This window comes from Delphinapterus leucas, chromosome 21 (assembly GCF_059928025.1).
Source record: "Delphinapterus leucas isolate spDelLeu-1000000601 "Yukka" chromosome 21, BTC_Dleu_Yukka2, whole genome shotgun sequence".
Taxonomy (NCBI): domain Eukaryota; kingdom Metazoa; phylum Chordata; class Mammalia; order Artiodactyla; family Monodontidae; genus Delphinapterus; species Delphinapterus leucas.
Genome location: NC_143149.1, coordinates 23485442 through 23498636, shown reverse-complemented (window position 1 = coordinate 23498636; position 13195 = coordinate 23485442). Strand labels below are relative to the sequence as shown.

The 13195-nt window shown below is 53.0% G+C and overlaps 1 protein-coding gene across 2 annotated transcripts in view; it reads right to left on the bottom strand.

Moving 5' to 3' along the window:
* Window positions 1–13195, bottom strand: part of RBPMS (RNA binding protein, mRNA processing factor) — a 189095-nt gene that overhangs the window by 2598 nt on the left and 173302 nt on the right. For both annotated transcript variants that reach the window (XM_089903741.1, XM_022571143.2), the window contains 2 exons: window positions 11476–11545; window positions 5094–5195 (listed from right to left, as the gene is read on the bottom strand). Coding sequence is in view for 1 of the 2 variants with exons in the window: in XM_022571143.2 (XP_022426851.1) it covers window positions 11483–11545 (63 nt within the window). In the remaining variant the exon portion in view is untranslated. The remainder of the gene's footprint in view (window positions 1–5093; window positions 5196–11475; window positions 11546–13195) is intronic.

Genomic DNA, 13195 nt, shown 5'->3' with positions numbered 1-13195 from the left:
TCCAGTGCCAGCTGGATCTAAACTATGTCCCAGTATATCTTGTCAGAGCCTAGTTTTTGGTTGACAGTAGAAATGGGTAAAACTAATGAGCCACAAGTCAGAAGACCAAATATAATAACCACAAACCTGTGGCCCATGGAAAACTCCATGGGGAGAAGGTAGGACACTGCTCTCAAGAGTAGGGATCTGGACATCCAGAACCTCTTCTCTGAGGTCAGGTTAACACTTACCTGTCTCTTCAGCTTGTTGTAACTATTAAATTAGTCCTCGCCTATCATTTAGTTACGATTATAGAAAGGATAACGAGTGTCCCCTTCAGTTTAGAAATGTTCCCAACTCGAGCTCTGGGGAGCCAGGTCCCCGTGTCCTCCCTTCAGCTTCTCCGAGTTCTCATTTGTCCAGCAGGAGGTGGTCACCTCCTTTAGGAAAATTCCTTTGCTTCCCCTGGTGCCCAGCACAGTAGTGGGGATCAGCCCCCCAGACTCGCTCAGTGCCGGAGGAATGGAAGTGGGCCAGGACCCTTCACTCCCCATCTTTGGTGCAGGTCACACGTACTGTGACACTCAGCAGGGCCAGCAGAAGAACCCCCCCCCCTCGTGAAAGCTACATCTCTTCTCCTGCCTGATTTCTACCCAGCAGGGGGTGGGGCACCAGGACCCCCGATCCAGCCCAGGTGTGCACGGCCTGAAGCAGGCCCGGTGGGTGGCAGGAATGCACGTGCCCAGGGTTATGGGGGGAGTCACAGGGCCAGGCCTGGTCTTTGGTGCTGTAGCAGCTGACGTTCTCTAATGAACTCACGAGCCTCAGTCCCCATGAGCGTCTGATCTGCGGCCCTCTGGCTGCCAAAGGGGCCTCCCCCACCTGCCAGTCTCTGTCCGTCCACGGAGGAGGGAAACCAGCTTTGGGGACCCGGAGACGAGGCCAGCTTCCTTCCTCCTCAGTCTTGGCTTGTCAGGCCTGGAATGACAAGTCCCACGTCATTCCAAACTTGACCCCATGCCAGCAACCGAAGCCGTGGATGTCGTCGATTCCAGGAAACCAGTGCCAAGGAACAGCAGTTCCCACTTCGGAACAACTCACAGGGGACAGCAGCGGGCAGCCCGTAGGCTCTGGGAACTTGAGGGTCCTCTCACAGAGCATGGGTTTGGAGAGGGCCGCCCACTAGTTTAGGAAGGACAAAGCTCTTACAGCCCCTGGCTCGGTGAGGCAGGGCCTGCCTGGCCTAGGTCTGCTTGCTTCTCCGGAGCTCAAAGGCCACCTTCAGGCAAGTGCACGTTGCCAGCTCCCGGGCAGTTCTCCCCATTCCCATCAGCTCTGCCCTGGGCGTTTCTGCCACGACCTCAAAGGCAACGCGTCTCTACCAAGACTCACCACTTGGCCTTCACACGGATGCGTCCCAGACACGCCCTGCACTCTCAGGTCACTCTGACACCGCCATCACCGGCTTGGTTCGCCTCTCCTGGTACGTGTTTCCACTAGACCATGCCTTTTGCTTTGGGCAGTAAGGTGACAATTCCTAAAGCACCTCCTGCTACCTGGCTCAGATCCGCTGCCTCCCCAAGACCCTCAAAACCTTCATCAAAATCCATTTTCCACAAGACCACACAGTCATTCTTACGTCCCCCGCTTCTGTTAGTGTATTTCCGCATACACAAACCCTACTATCTGTCAAAACTCAGTTTAAGCACCACTTCCTCCAGCCTTTCCTGATCCCTTCAGGCTGCAGGGCTTTCTCATCTCCTGGCTGGAGCTCTCACGGTCCAGGCCACTTACTTGGCTTTCACAAGGATTACTTCCCTCCCTGAGACTGTCTCCACCATCCTCTACTCCAGACACAAGTCACTTGCATGTAGCAAAAATGCAGACACCTGGACTCTAGGACAAATGAAACGGGAACGATGGGCTATTAATGGGATGTGGCCCCCAGCCTTGATAATGCCCAGGCTAGGCTGAGAGCCAGGAGACTGTGCCTGGGGCCCACGTGGGGCTCTGCACATCGGCCCTGACAGGGCCTCTACAGAAAGCTGATGCGGGGACTGGGAAGGCGCCCCAGCTTTCTGAGGCGATAAGCAACACACCCGACTTAAGGGTCCTCTGTCCCCTTCCTGGGCCCCTGAGCAGGAAGAAAGATGGACGGGGCTGGTTAATCTAAGGCTGCGTAGAAAGTCGGATCTTTTGAAGTGAAAAAGAACAGGGAGGGAAGAAACAAAGGGGTGAGTCGATAGTTTCCTGAGCTTTTCCGCTTTTCCATAACTGTGCTGGGTAAATGCAGTTCTCACATGGGAAAAGAATGCGTCCGCATTGCCATAGATGTTGCAGACTGAATAGAAGGTCAAAATGTGGCTATTTCAATCCCTGTAAACAAGGAAAGGGGTTTAGCTAGGAACGGAGTTCAAACCTTGGAATGTATTAACAAGGACATTTTAAACAGAAAGCAAAGACATCCGGGAACACAGAGCACCATGGGGGGTGGGAGAGAGTCAGGCTCTGTTTACAGAGCAGACTCTCCTCACAGAACCTTTCCGGAAAGGGGGTCAACTATGACATGCATGTGATGGGATAAACAAGGGAAGAAAATGTGTATAAAATCTTGTCTGAAGCAGGTCACCACTGTCTCTATTTGAAGACAATGGAGAGTGTCTCCCTGTGTCTTAAGGAATATTACACAATTCTAAACCAGTTCATTTCAGCTGTCCTTGATGGAGATCACTGCGTGTCCCTCAGTGCTTGGGGACAGCTGCCGATGGGTATGGGTCATGGTGCCGGCTGCCCTGGTGGGGTTGGGGGTGGCCAACGCTGAGACCCACAGGAGAGGCTGCTCTTCCCCGAGGCAGCTTGGTAGGTTGGTTAAGTTAGAGTGTGTTGATCCAAGCGCCTTGTGAGTGTTTTCTCCCAGCAAGAAGAAAATCCTCTTTCTGTTTTCCCCCAATCCATTTGTATCTATACTTGACCTATTTACTAATGATTTTTTCCCCAAGAGTTTTTCTAACATTTATTCATTTTTACTATAAGTCAGGTAAGAAATATTCCCTTCCATCCAAATCCCAACATCATATGACTAAGGTTTATTAATAAGAGTGGTTTAGTTTTCATTTTATACCCGTCAGCTTGACTTTTGAAAAATCAAATGCTGGTACTAATTTGTAACACAAAGACTAACATTTTAAAAGCTTCACAGTCTATAGAGTCTCCAGGGAACAGTCCTCTGTGGTTAGAAACTCCTCCCTACTCTAAAGATGCATGCCCTGCACCAGTGCACCACTGGCCACGGACACGAGCTCACGCTGGCCGCCCCCCGCTGTGGCCCTGGGTGGACGCCAGCCCTCACCCTCAGGAGGCCCGCCCTCGGGGCCAGAGATCCTCCCTCCTCACAGGCCAGGCCTATCTCTGCAGTGCTGGCTGACTTCAGAGCTGGGGAGGGGAAAGCCTCCTCCACACTCTTGTAACCGATGGGTGGCCTGGGGCTGGTAAGCCCCACCGTGAACACGGCTAGTGCTGAAGACCCCGTCCACGCGGGCCACCCAGGACCGAGCCGGTTCTCCTCCCCACTGTCACCAGGCCCTTCCACTGTCTGCAGAGAGTCACCACGTGCTCCAGCTGCTGCTGCTTCCCGACAGGGCTCATCCGCGTGTGCCCCAGTTACTGAGATCTGGGCTGATTTACTACACTAAAAAAAATAATAATAAAAAAATAAAAAATCCCTACTCTAAAGCTGCTTCTAAAAAATTGTATGTGTGGCTTCTAATTGGTCCTTAAATTTCCCCAGAGGAGGAGAGAAAGCAAAGCGCAAGATCTTGTCTTTTTAAACAGTTTTACTGAGTGGTAATATCCATAAGAATACTGTGGGCACTTCTGTTAAGGACCATGAGAAGAGGAAAACCTGATCGATTAGAAGGCTGTAGAACTAGTGGGATATCTCTTGGCTGCCCTGTGTGATGTGGAAAACTCTTTATCTGTTGGTCAGTTTCGTTAGTGTGAGAAACAGACATCAGTGGGAAAAAAGACCCCAAGTGCCTGATGCCGGCCCCCCAACCAGGCAGGGTGGGCAGGCTGCACGCGCCCACTACACGCGCCTCTGGGGGGCACTGAGAGGTGGTCTTCTGAGCACGAGCTTACTTATGCCCCAAATGTGGTAATGACCTCCTAGGCCCAACTGCCTGGTTCTCTGCCCTTAGCAGGAATCTTGTTCTCTTTATGACTCATCTTTTCTTTATAGGCCCCTCGCAGGGATGAAATCTGCCACCTTATTTGGGCTGGGACATAACTGCTGCTGGCCTGCCCCTGGCATTCCTGCTGTTCTAGGTCAAGCTTTCCAAAGAGACTGGAAGCCCCACATGTGGTGCCCAGCAGGCAGGTCGCCTCCTGGAACCCTGCTGCACGACTGTTCTGAGACAACGCTTACTGCCAGAAGTGAAAGAACTGAGCAGTGACAGCTGGTAGCGACGGAGAAGACGGACAAATCACCAAAGTCTTCACCACTAGAAAAGCCCCGCAGTTTAGAGGAGTCCACTTAGACTCCATTATAATTCAGTCATGCCCAAGGGCAATCGCCCCGTTTCTTTAGAGGCTCAGAATGTCTCCAAGTCATCAAGAAAGGGCTGCACTATACTCCGTATAACTGGATTAACAGATCAAAAGGAATATACACACTACATCTGAAGATTTCCACCAGAATGGTTAAAAAAAAAAGCCTTAGCGCTTCAAGGGAAAAACTTCATTCATATATATGTTCCCTTTGATGGAATACCTCATACCCGGATACTGCTGGATGAGAGGTGTTGACAGCCTCGCCCAGCAAGGCTGTGAGGACCAAGCGCTGGGTGACGTGCTCTGAGAGCCCGCAGAGCTCACCTGCTACCCTGGGACGACTTTCCCTCAGCAGACGGCAGCTGGAGGAGACGAGCGCACGCCGATCCCGAGCACCCACACCAGCAGGTCTCAACTCCGAGCGCCCACCGCAGCCCCCGGAGGGGCCCCACCCCCAGGGGATGCTGGTGGGATGGTCCCGACTACACCACTCCACGCGGTCGTGCCCTGCCCGGGACACGCTGCTTCTTGGGAGGAACCGTTCAGTCTCTGAGTTTGGAACTCACCAGCGCGCTCCAGTTTTGTAGAACAGCTCGAGAACAGGAGCCACTTGAAGATTGCGTTAATACCCACAAGACAGATTGCAGCCACCATCACACACCTGGAACCTGGGGTGGAGAAAGAGATGAGCCGTTAACACCCGCGGTGACAGCAACCCCGGCTGCCGGCTTCCCCGGGCCTGTTCCGAGGGTAAGGAGCTGCGAGGCAAAGGCACCAGCACCAAAGGCCTCCATTGCTGAGCTTGAGGACAAGCTCCAACTGGGAGTGCCACGAAGAGCTCTCACTGGGACGTGGTGCAGCCAGCGGGAGGCGGCTCTCGGGGGCCGGGGTGCCCCCCAGGGACTCCCTGGCAGCAAGCCCAGTGGGGAGGGCACCTGGAGAAAAGCGTGCCCCTTCAGGAGCACCAGGGCATAAGCCCCCCGGGGGCAGACAGGCAGGGCCTCTGCACACACGTCCCCCAGGACTAGACAGAGGAAAGGCACGGCATCTGAGGGCCCCCGAGAGCAGCCCGAAACCTAACCAACTCCAGGGGCCACCCCAGACCCCAGGGACAACTCTGGTCAGCCCAAGGCCACAGAAGCAACCCTCCAGGAGAACCCTGTGCTATCACGTGCACCAATGAACTCGACTTTGCTCCGGGCACCTACTAGGAAACAAAACCCAAAAGCTAACGCTTGTGAACATACCCTGCTATTCCCAGTGTCTGAGAATTCTGAGACAGGAAGAGGCAGACACTTAGTGAGCAACACATTTTTAATATTCTTCCTGCAGGCATGGCTGCCTCCGAGCTGGCTGGTTTCATCAAGAATTCCTGGTGCTGAGGAAGGCAGGCCTTCGCCCAGCACATGGACACCGGTGCCCGATTCCCCGCTAACGTTCCTCAAGTCTTCAGCGCTGCTCTCCTTCCCGGGACAGAGAACCTGCTTTTGGCGCACAGGGCTTTGTGGACAGGAGCGTACAATGTGCTGTGGAAAGCTGCCCCGGGATGCTGCAGGGAGACCATGCCCTGCGCTCAGACGGCCTCTGGGGTGATGCGGCAGGCTGAAGGAAAGATCGCCTTCCCAGGGCATCTCTCTTCTCAGAGTCAGGAAAAAAAAAAAGTTTTCCCCAGAATTTCACTATAAAAACATTGAAAGATGAGTAGATGTGATTCTAGTCTCCTGGTAGAAGTTGGGTTGAGGACAGAAAAATAAATGTTCACCCCTGGAAACAAAACCTATCATCTGACCCAAGTTTCCCCGACCGTGTCCACACTTGCCGGGCACAGGCAAGGAGGGAGGAAGGGTGTGCCTGCAGACCCAGGGTGCCTCCTGGGGCGGCCAGACCAAGGCTGCCTTTTTAGGATGCTTGTCGTTTAGGAAATCACACTGATGACCAGATTCCTCTCAGCCTCTGGGCTGAAGCTAGTCGGGAGGACTGAGGACTGGTGGTTTAGGAGTTCTGGGACCCTGGCTTCTGGGGCCGGGTTCTGGGAGACTAGGGTTTTATCAGCAAGCCACTCTTTGCAGTTACTGTATCAACAACACTTGTCCGCACGCCGGGCTCACCGGGTGGGCAGAGAGAACACATGGGCCAGAGTCTGCTTTGCAGAGACCCCGGGAGCGGACTCCCCAAAGAACACAAAACACCAGAGGGGAGTCCCAACGCGTTCACCTCTATGTAGCGCACGCCGGCCTTCTGAAGCTCTCCTTTCAGCCACGCAGAGAGCTGATGGCAGTGGACGGTCGGCTCCTGCAGGTGGCCCTGCCCTGCGACTGCGGAAACGCCGAGGCTCAGTGTCCTGATCTTAACATGCGGCCGCGATCTGTGACCTTCCTCCAGGGGCCGGGCCGGCAGCTCCCTGGTGCACGTACTCGGGGGCCTCCGTATCCCAGCCAGACTCACAGAATAGACCACGGGTGAAGGGGGAGCCACAGCTGACTGTGCTGGCTGTCACAAGAGTCCTGGTTGGCACATGGCTCAGCAGGTGCTAGGAGGTGGTTAGCAGAAAGCTGGAAGGGACGCCACCACCCCAGTACCTGGCAGGAGGCAGGTTCTCAGGCCCGTCCCTACTTTCTGACTCACACGGGAAGCAAAACAGACCCCGGGGCTCAGGGTGAGGGAATCAGAACCAGGGCACGTGGAGACCCCTCTCAGGGAAGGGCTCATCCACTCGGGCCGCCGGGCACCTTCTGCCAGCGCTGCCTTCAAGCCCCACCCAGCCCAAGCCTGTTCACTTGGATGTAGCAAAAGGGAGGGGAGAAGAGGAACAGAGAAGTTAAACTGTCCTCTAAGCTTGAGGAAAGTGAGGTCTGTTCTGAAAAAAGAACCCCATATAAATCTGGGAGAGCTTTCATCTCTGCTCCCGTGTGCAGGGAAGCACCTGCTGACCCCTCACAGTCGCCGTCTTTCCTTGATTGGCATTTTTCCATTAGCCCTTCTCACCACCCGACCTACTGTTTACTTTAGTATTTTATTACTCTTCTCCCTGTTACAGAATGTCACCTCCACCAAGTCAAGGGTTTTGTCTGCTTCTGTCCACTGTTGTATCTGCAACGCCCAGAACAGTACCTTATATCCCGCAGATGGTCACTGAATATGTATTGTGTCAATCGCCTTACGTGTGACTGAAAGACCTTGGTTCATAGAAGACAAGGGAAGGACCCTGGGGCCTCTTCTAGGCAGAAGGCAGGGGGTGAGTGCCTGAAGCCACAGCAGCTGTCTGGGCTTCCATGAAGACTCTGCCCTTCCCACCCTGCTAAGCTCTAAGTGCTGCTGCCTGGACATCCAGCAGCTGGGGCTCTCCGGATCGTGGCCGCATCCCCAAGGCGCTTGTGCTCACAGCCAAAGACAGACTAGGCCATTCCTCCCCAAAACTAAACAAGAGGAACAAACAGGTTCAAATTCTTATCCCTTGCCATGTTCTCCTTTAGTTCGGTGAGGCCGTGACTACACGTGCTTATAATTTCTATGCTGTGGTCTCGGTCCCCGGCCAGGGAAATTTCATGAGTTCTTTAAGAACACCCTCCCACGTCCACTCCAACTCTAATTCTTTCTCCCCTCTTTTTTCTGATTTATTTAACTACATTTGGATACCCAACCAGGAAGACTGCGTAACCCTTATTCCTTGTAAGGAGTGACTGCAGAGTTGCTCATGCTTTTCTATCCTCAACCCATCTGGGAAATTGATCACTGCCAATCGTTACTGTGTTTCCTGGGGTTCTCGGGCACATGGCTGACCCATTAGCAAAACTCTGTAGTGATGTGCACACGTTGTAACCAGACTGAACACCGTCTGTCAAGCAAGATGTTGAACAAATTAAAACGTAACACCCACCCCTCTGACGACCACCCTTCTGGTGGCCTTACTTATGCCGCTGATGGCGGTCCGCATGCACACCCACATCCTTTGGAGCGCTCCTCTCTTTGGAGCATCCTGGGCAATAATTCTCCTTTCTCTTTAAAACGTGTGTCCATGGCTCTTGCCCCTTAGAACTGAAGCTCTTCAGGGGCACAGGCCTAGTTTCACACTTTTTTTTTTTTTTTTTTTTTTGGTGGTACGCAGGCCTCTCACTGTTGTGGCCTCTCCCGTTGTGGAGCACAGTCTCCGGACACGCAGGCTCAGCGGTCATGGCTCACGGGCCCAGCCGCTCCGCGGCGTGTGGGATCTTCCCGGACCGGGGCACGAACACGTGTCCCCTGCATCGGCAGGTGGACTCTCAACCACTGTGCCACCAGGGAAGCCCTCACACATTTTTATATCTACCATATAGTAGATAAATAACACACGTTTAAAGAATAAAGAGCTTGTTTACTTTTCTAGTCTAGTCACTGATTTCCCTTTAGAAATAAGTGCTCAGAGTGGGTCAATTAAAAATCCCTGAAGGACCTCCGGGAGAACAGGCCTGGAATGTTCAGGATCCAGGAGGAGGCAGCCCTGACGTTCCACACATCAGAAGTGACGCCGGTCTGCGTACAGGTCCTTATGTCTGATACCAGATGTCACTCCTGCCCCTATTCCGGTGCCATCTTTCCAGGGGGGAAGAAAGCCCCTTCCACTGAGTACAGGAAGGCCATGTGGGCCAGCGGTTCCACTGGTGGCACTTACCCTTTTCTGGAGACTCATCTTGCTCTCAAATGTTTGTTATTTCATCAGCACCACTGTTTTCAGTTCTCACTTACGTCTCCTTAAGATTACACAGCCTGGATTATTAACTGTCTTGGAAAGGACTTGATCCAAGAGACGAGAAGGAGCCTGGGTAATGGAGCCACACTGAGCTGGTCTAACCTCAGGCAGGATGGGAGACTGCAGTCCCAACCCCAAGTGCAGTGTAATGAGTTCGGTGATCTATCCTCCTCCCGAACTACCTCCTCTCCCCAACTCCCTTCAGACCCCAAGGAAGGAGCCTGGCCCATGGCCCAAGTTTATCTCAGAACGATGATGCACCCACAGGAGACATGACATCTTTATGCAGATCCTACAGTATTTCAGAAGCCATACTTCCAGGGCAGCGGGGAGCAACTGCTGGCCCTTCTCTGGTAGCCACGCCGCCTCTAGATCTCTGGGTAATGGAGGTAGATCTCTTCGACTGCTTACCAATCCTGCCTTCTCTTTCCTTGGGCCCTATGCCACCACCATCTTTTGCCAACTGGAACTGCCAAAATCTTACTCAGCTTTCCTACAGCATTTGACGCTGCAGAACAGGCAGCTCAACACTGCCCTCCCCGGGCGCCGTGCCGCCCCTGTCCCTGGTCACTCTTCACTCTCAACAAGCGGACCCTTTGCATCCAGGAGAGCCTCCAGGTTCTGTCCCACCGACCTCGCCTCCGATTTCATTCATTTCCTCAACTACCAGCTTCTGCAAAACATGCCAGATCTACATTTCACCCCATGAACTCTTTCACGGGCTTCAGAATTTCCGGCTTTCTTACCCTAGACACCTCTAGGTGAATACCTACCAGCCTCCAAGAATTAAGAGATAAACACTGTCACAGAGAGGTACCTGGGAACAGTGCCTTCCGGAGCCGTATAACACGACAGCGCTAGACCAGCGTCATCCAGTAAAGGAGAAGGTTCCCACACAACAAACGCCGAAGGCTTTTCGGAACAAAGAAACAATGGCCGGGGATACATCAATCAAATTTAAAAATTAATTATGGGCATATGGACATGGAGCATGGACTTAGGAAATTCTGGACTTAAAGGGACTCCAGAATATACCTCAAAAGCTTAAAATTTATATTTTCAGGGAGAAAAAAGTCACCCTTAAATAGCAAACTAAGATTTCACACAATAGTAAAACATTTTAAAGAACATTTTAGGTGTCTAGCACGGACGGCTGACTTCACCTTTCTAAGAAAGGACATTGGAAACACACTGTCACTAACATTACCATTTCATTTTAAAAGGGTACTTTAACACACAGAGAAGAACAATTTCAGAATAAGGGACAAATACAAGTAGCTTTAAGGAAAGAATCCTGGTTTTCCCCCTGTAATCACATATTAGTGACAAGTGTTAACAGGTAACTCCTGGTCCAAGGGTTATACGTATGGGTGCCCCTGGTGTAGGTTCTGGATAAGAGGTGAGGGCACGGTTTCCCAAGGTGTGTGCTATGTAAAACATTAGTCTCCTAAGATTGTGCGAGAAAAGGGTTTCCTGGTCTCAAATAAGTTTGAAAAATACTGCATCCTAGAGTTTCCTAATCTTCAAGATTCACGATGCTCATATTGTTATAAAGGCTCTGAGAATCGTTTGGTAAAAAATCTTTTTAACTCCGACCTTAGAAGCGTGTTAAGTCTCTGTCCACGGTTACACCCGAGGCCAAGTGCTCTTTGACCACACTCAGAAATATGTCAGCTTAGGGGAAGAAAAGGTACAATCCTAACTTATTGAAGTTGATGTCTTAAAGTACAAAAGTGTCATCCTTTGACTTACTTATTGCCAGGGCCAGAGAAAGAATCCTGACTGGTCGGGGTGTGGGTTGACTGGCCCCTCCGACGCTCCTGTGTGGGATTTCTGGTACTCTGACACCCAACACTAATCCTTCTGTTTGGTGAGGCCCTTCCTTCTGACCTAGGACCGGAGCCCCCTGGAAGCGCTGACCTTTTACGGTGCTAAGAACTTCAGTAACTGAAATCTGCACTCAGCGGCTCCCCTGGTAATTGAAATGAAGGTGACATGAGCCACCAACTGAAACTTCAGGTCAACAGGGCAACTTGCCTGTGCAAAATAAACCCCGGAACTCTCTGGGCCACAAGGAGTTTGTCGGGTGACTGTTAACAAGCATGGACAAGCCCAGGAGTAGGCGCTGAGGCAGGATGACAGCCACCCAGTTATCAAACGTCTGCTCTGGTCTGGGCTCGTCCAGGCACTGGACACAGTTCTCATTGAAACCAAGTACTTACATGGGATTCAGCAGAACTGACGGGACTTCCAGCCCTGAGAAGTAGCCTCGGAGGGAGGGAGCCAGCGCATCTGGAAAGACACAAGGGGAGAAGGTGTGAACCAGGGCGCCCCCTGCCCGCCCGTACATCCACACTCCTCACAGGGCATCCTGCTGGGCTACTGCCCCCTTTACTGTCCCCAGGCAGCGCCCACTCATCCTTGCCCACGGGCAGCTCTCCCCCCCAGGGGCTGGAAAGCATTGGAGCCGCATCCTGAGGAATCCTCCACAGGACCAAGCTCTCACGGAGCAGCCGGGGTCCAGCAGCTGCCCCGCTCCCAGCTTCCTTCTCCGCTAACAGCCACTGCTGGGCTAAAATCTGGCCCAGCGAGCCCCCTTTTCCATGCTCACTCAGCAGCACCTAGGCTGGGGGCCAGGCTGCCTAATGGCTTTCTGAGTAGCCTGTGGCAACACGTATCAGCTTTGATAAGGAAGGGATGCTTCCCGACACCATCCATGCCAGTGGTCTGGCCAGGAAGCCTTTTGAGACTCTGCTCCTATTCTTTTAGAAAGGGTCCTGGCCTCTTGGCCCTGCGGGGTGTCTGTCTGCTCACTCTGCTGAGCCCCACCGCCCCCATTAGGTTTCCAAAATGAAAGGCCAGCCCCAAACACAAATGGATGGTGATGCTCTGTGCACTGGCAGAATGTTCCCATCCTGTAATGAGGAGAATGTGAAAAAACAAACAAAAGGGCGAGTGCACTATGGCTTCGACAGATGTCCATCTATTGGCACCGTCAGTTTTGACCCTGAGCCTTTGGACAGAGGCGAGAGATGCCCGTTTACCGCTGTGTCTGTTTACACCGAAGGGGGACGACCTCCCCGCCGGCCTGTGAGCAACACAGGAAGCAGCGCTGGGCGTGGTGGCGGGAGAGCAGATTACAGCGAAGGGGGAGGCTGCCAGCACAGGGAGGTGGCATACGCCCAAGCATGGCAGGAGGAAGACCGCTCTTTACTTGGGTCTGGCCCAAACCGGTTCACGTGAGAACGTTTCTAGAGTGGAATGTGATGCTGGGAGGAATTTTACCCTGGCAAATCAACTTCCGTAGTTTAATGAGAGAAAATCCGCAGCAGAACCCCTTTTTCACATGGCATCTCATTCACGTCTCCAAAGCGTAAACAGATGAAGCAGCAGTCTGGCTGACGCAGAGGTGCAGGGGGCCTAGGGCACTGATGGAGACCTTCCGCCTCATCTTACCTGACTTGTACAGGTGGGGAAATCAGCTGAGGGCTGGGTTTTCTGAATGATGTCCACCATGGTCACAGAGCCCAGTGGGCTCGGGGCTGGGTCAGAATCCAGGGCTCAGGCTCCACCAGCTCTAACTTGATTCCAAAACCTGGGCTGTCTAGGAATGGGCCCGGGAGAGCCCACGTAGTACCCCTGGCCTCTCCCCCTGGTCCACATGTACAAGTGCGTGGAGTTCCCTTTGACCCCATGGGCCTCCTTCACAGAGCGGCTACTTCCCTCTGGCTGTCACTGCAGGGAGAGGGGCCACACTGGGGCACTCTGTCCCAGCTGGGAGGAGAGGTGTCTGGCCTCACTTACTCAGGAGGCTTCACAGGACCAGGGTGCAGCTTCTGCCTACACCAGGACTCCATTTCGGGGAAACCGCTGGGCCGGCTGTGCCTTAGAGACCCGCCGGAGCAGCACATCAGATATGACTAGAAATCAGTTTACCAGCCA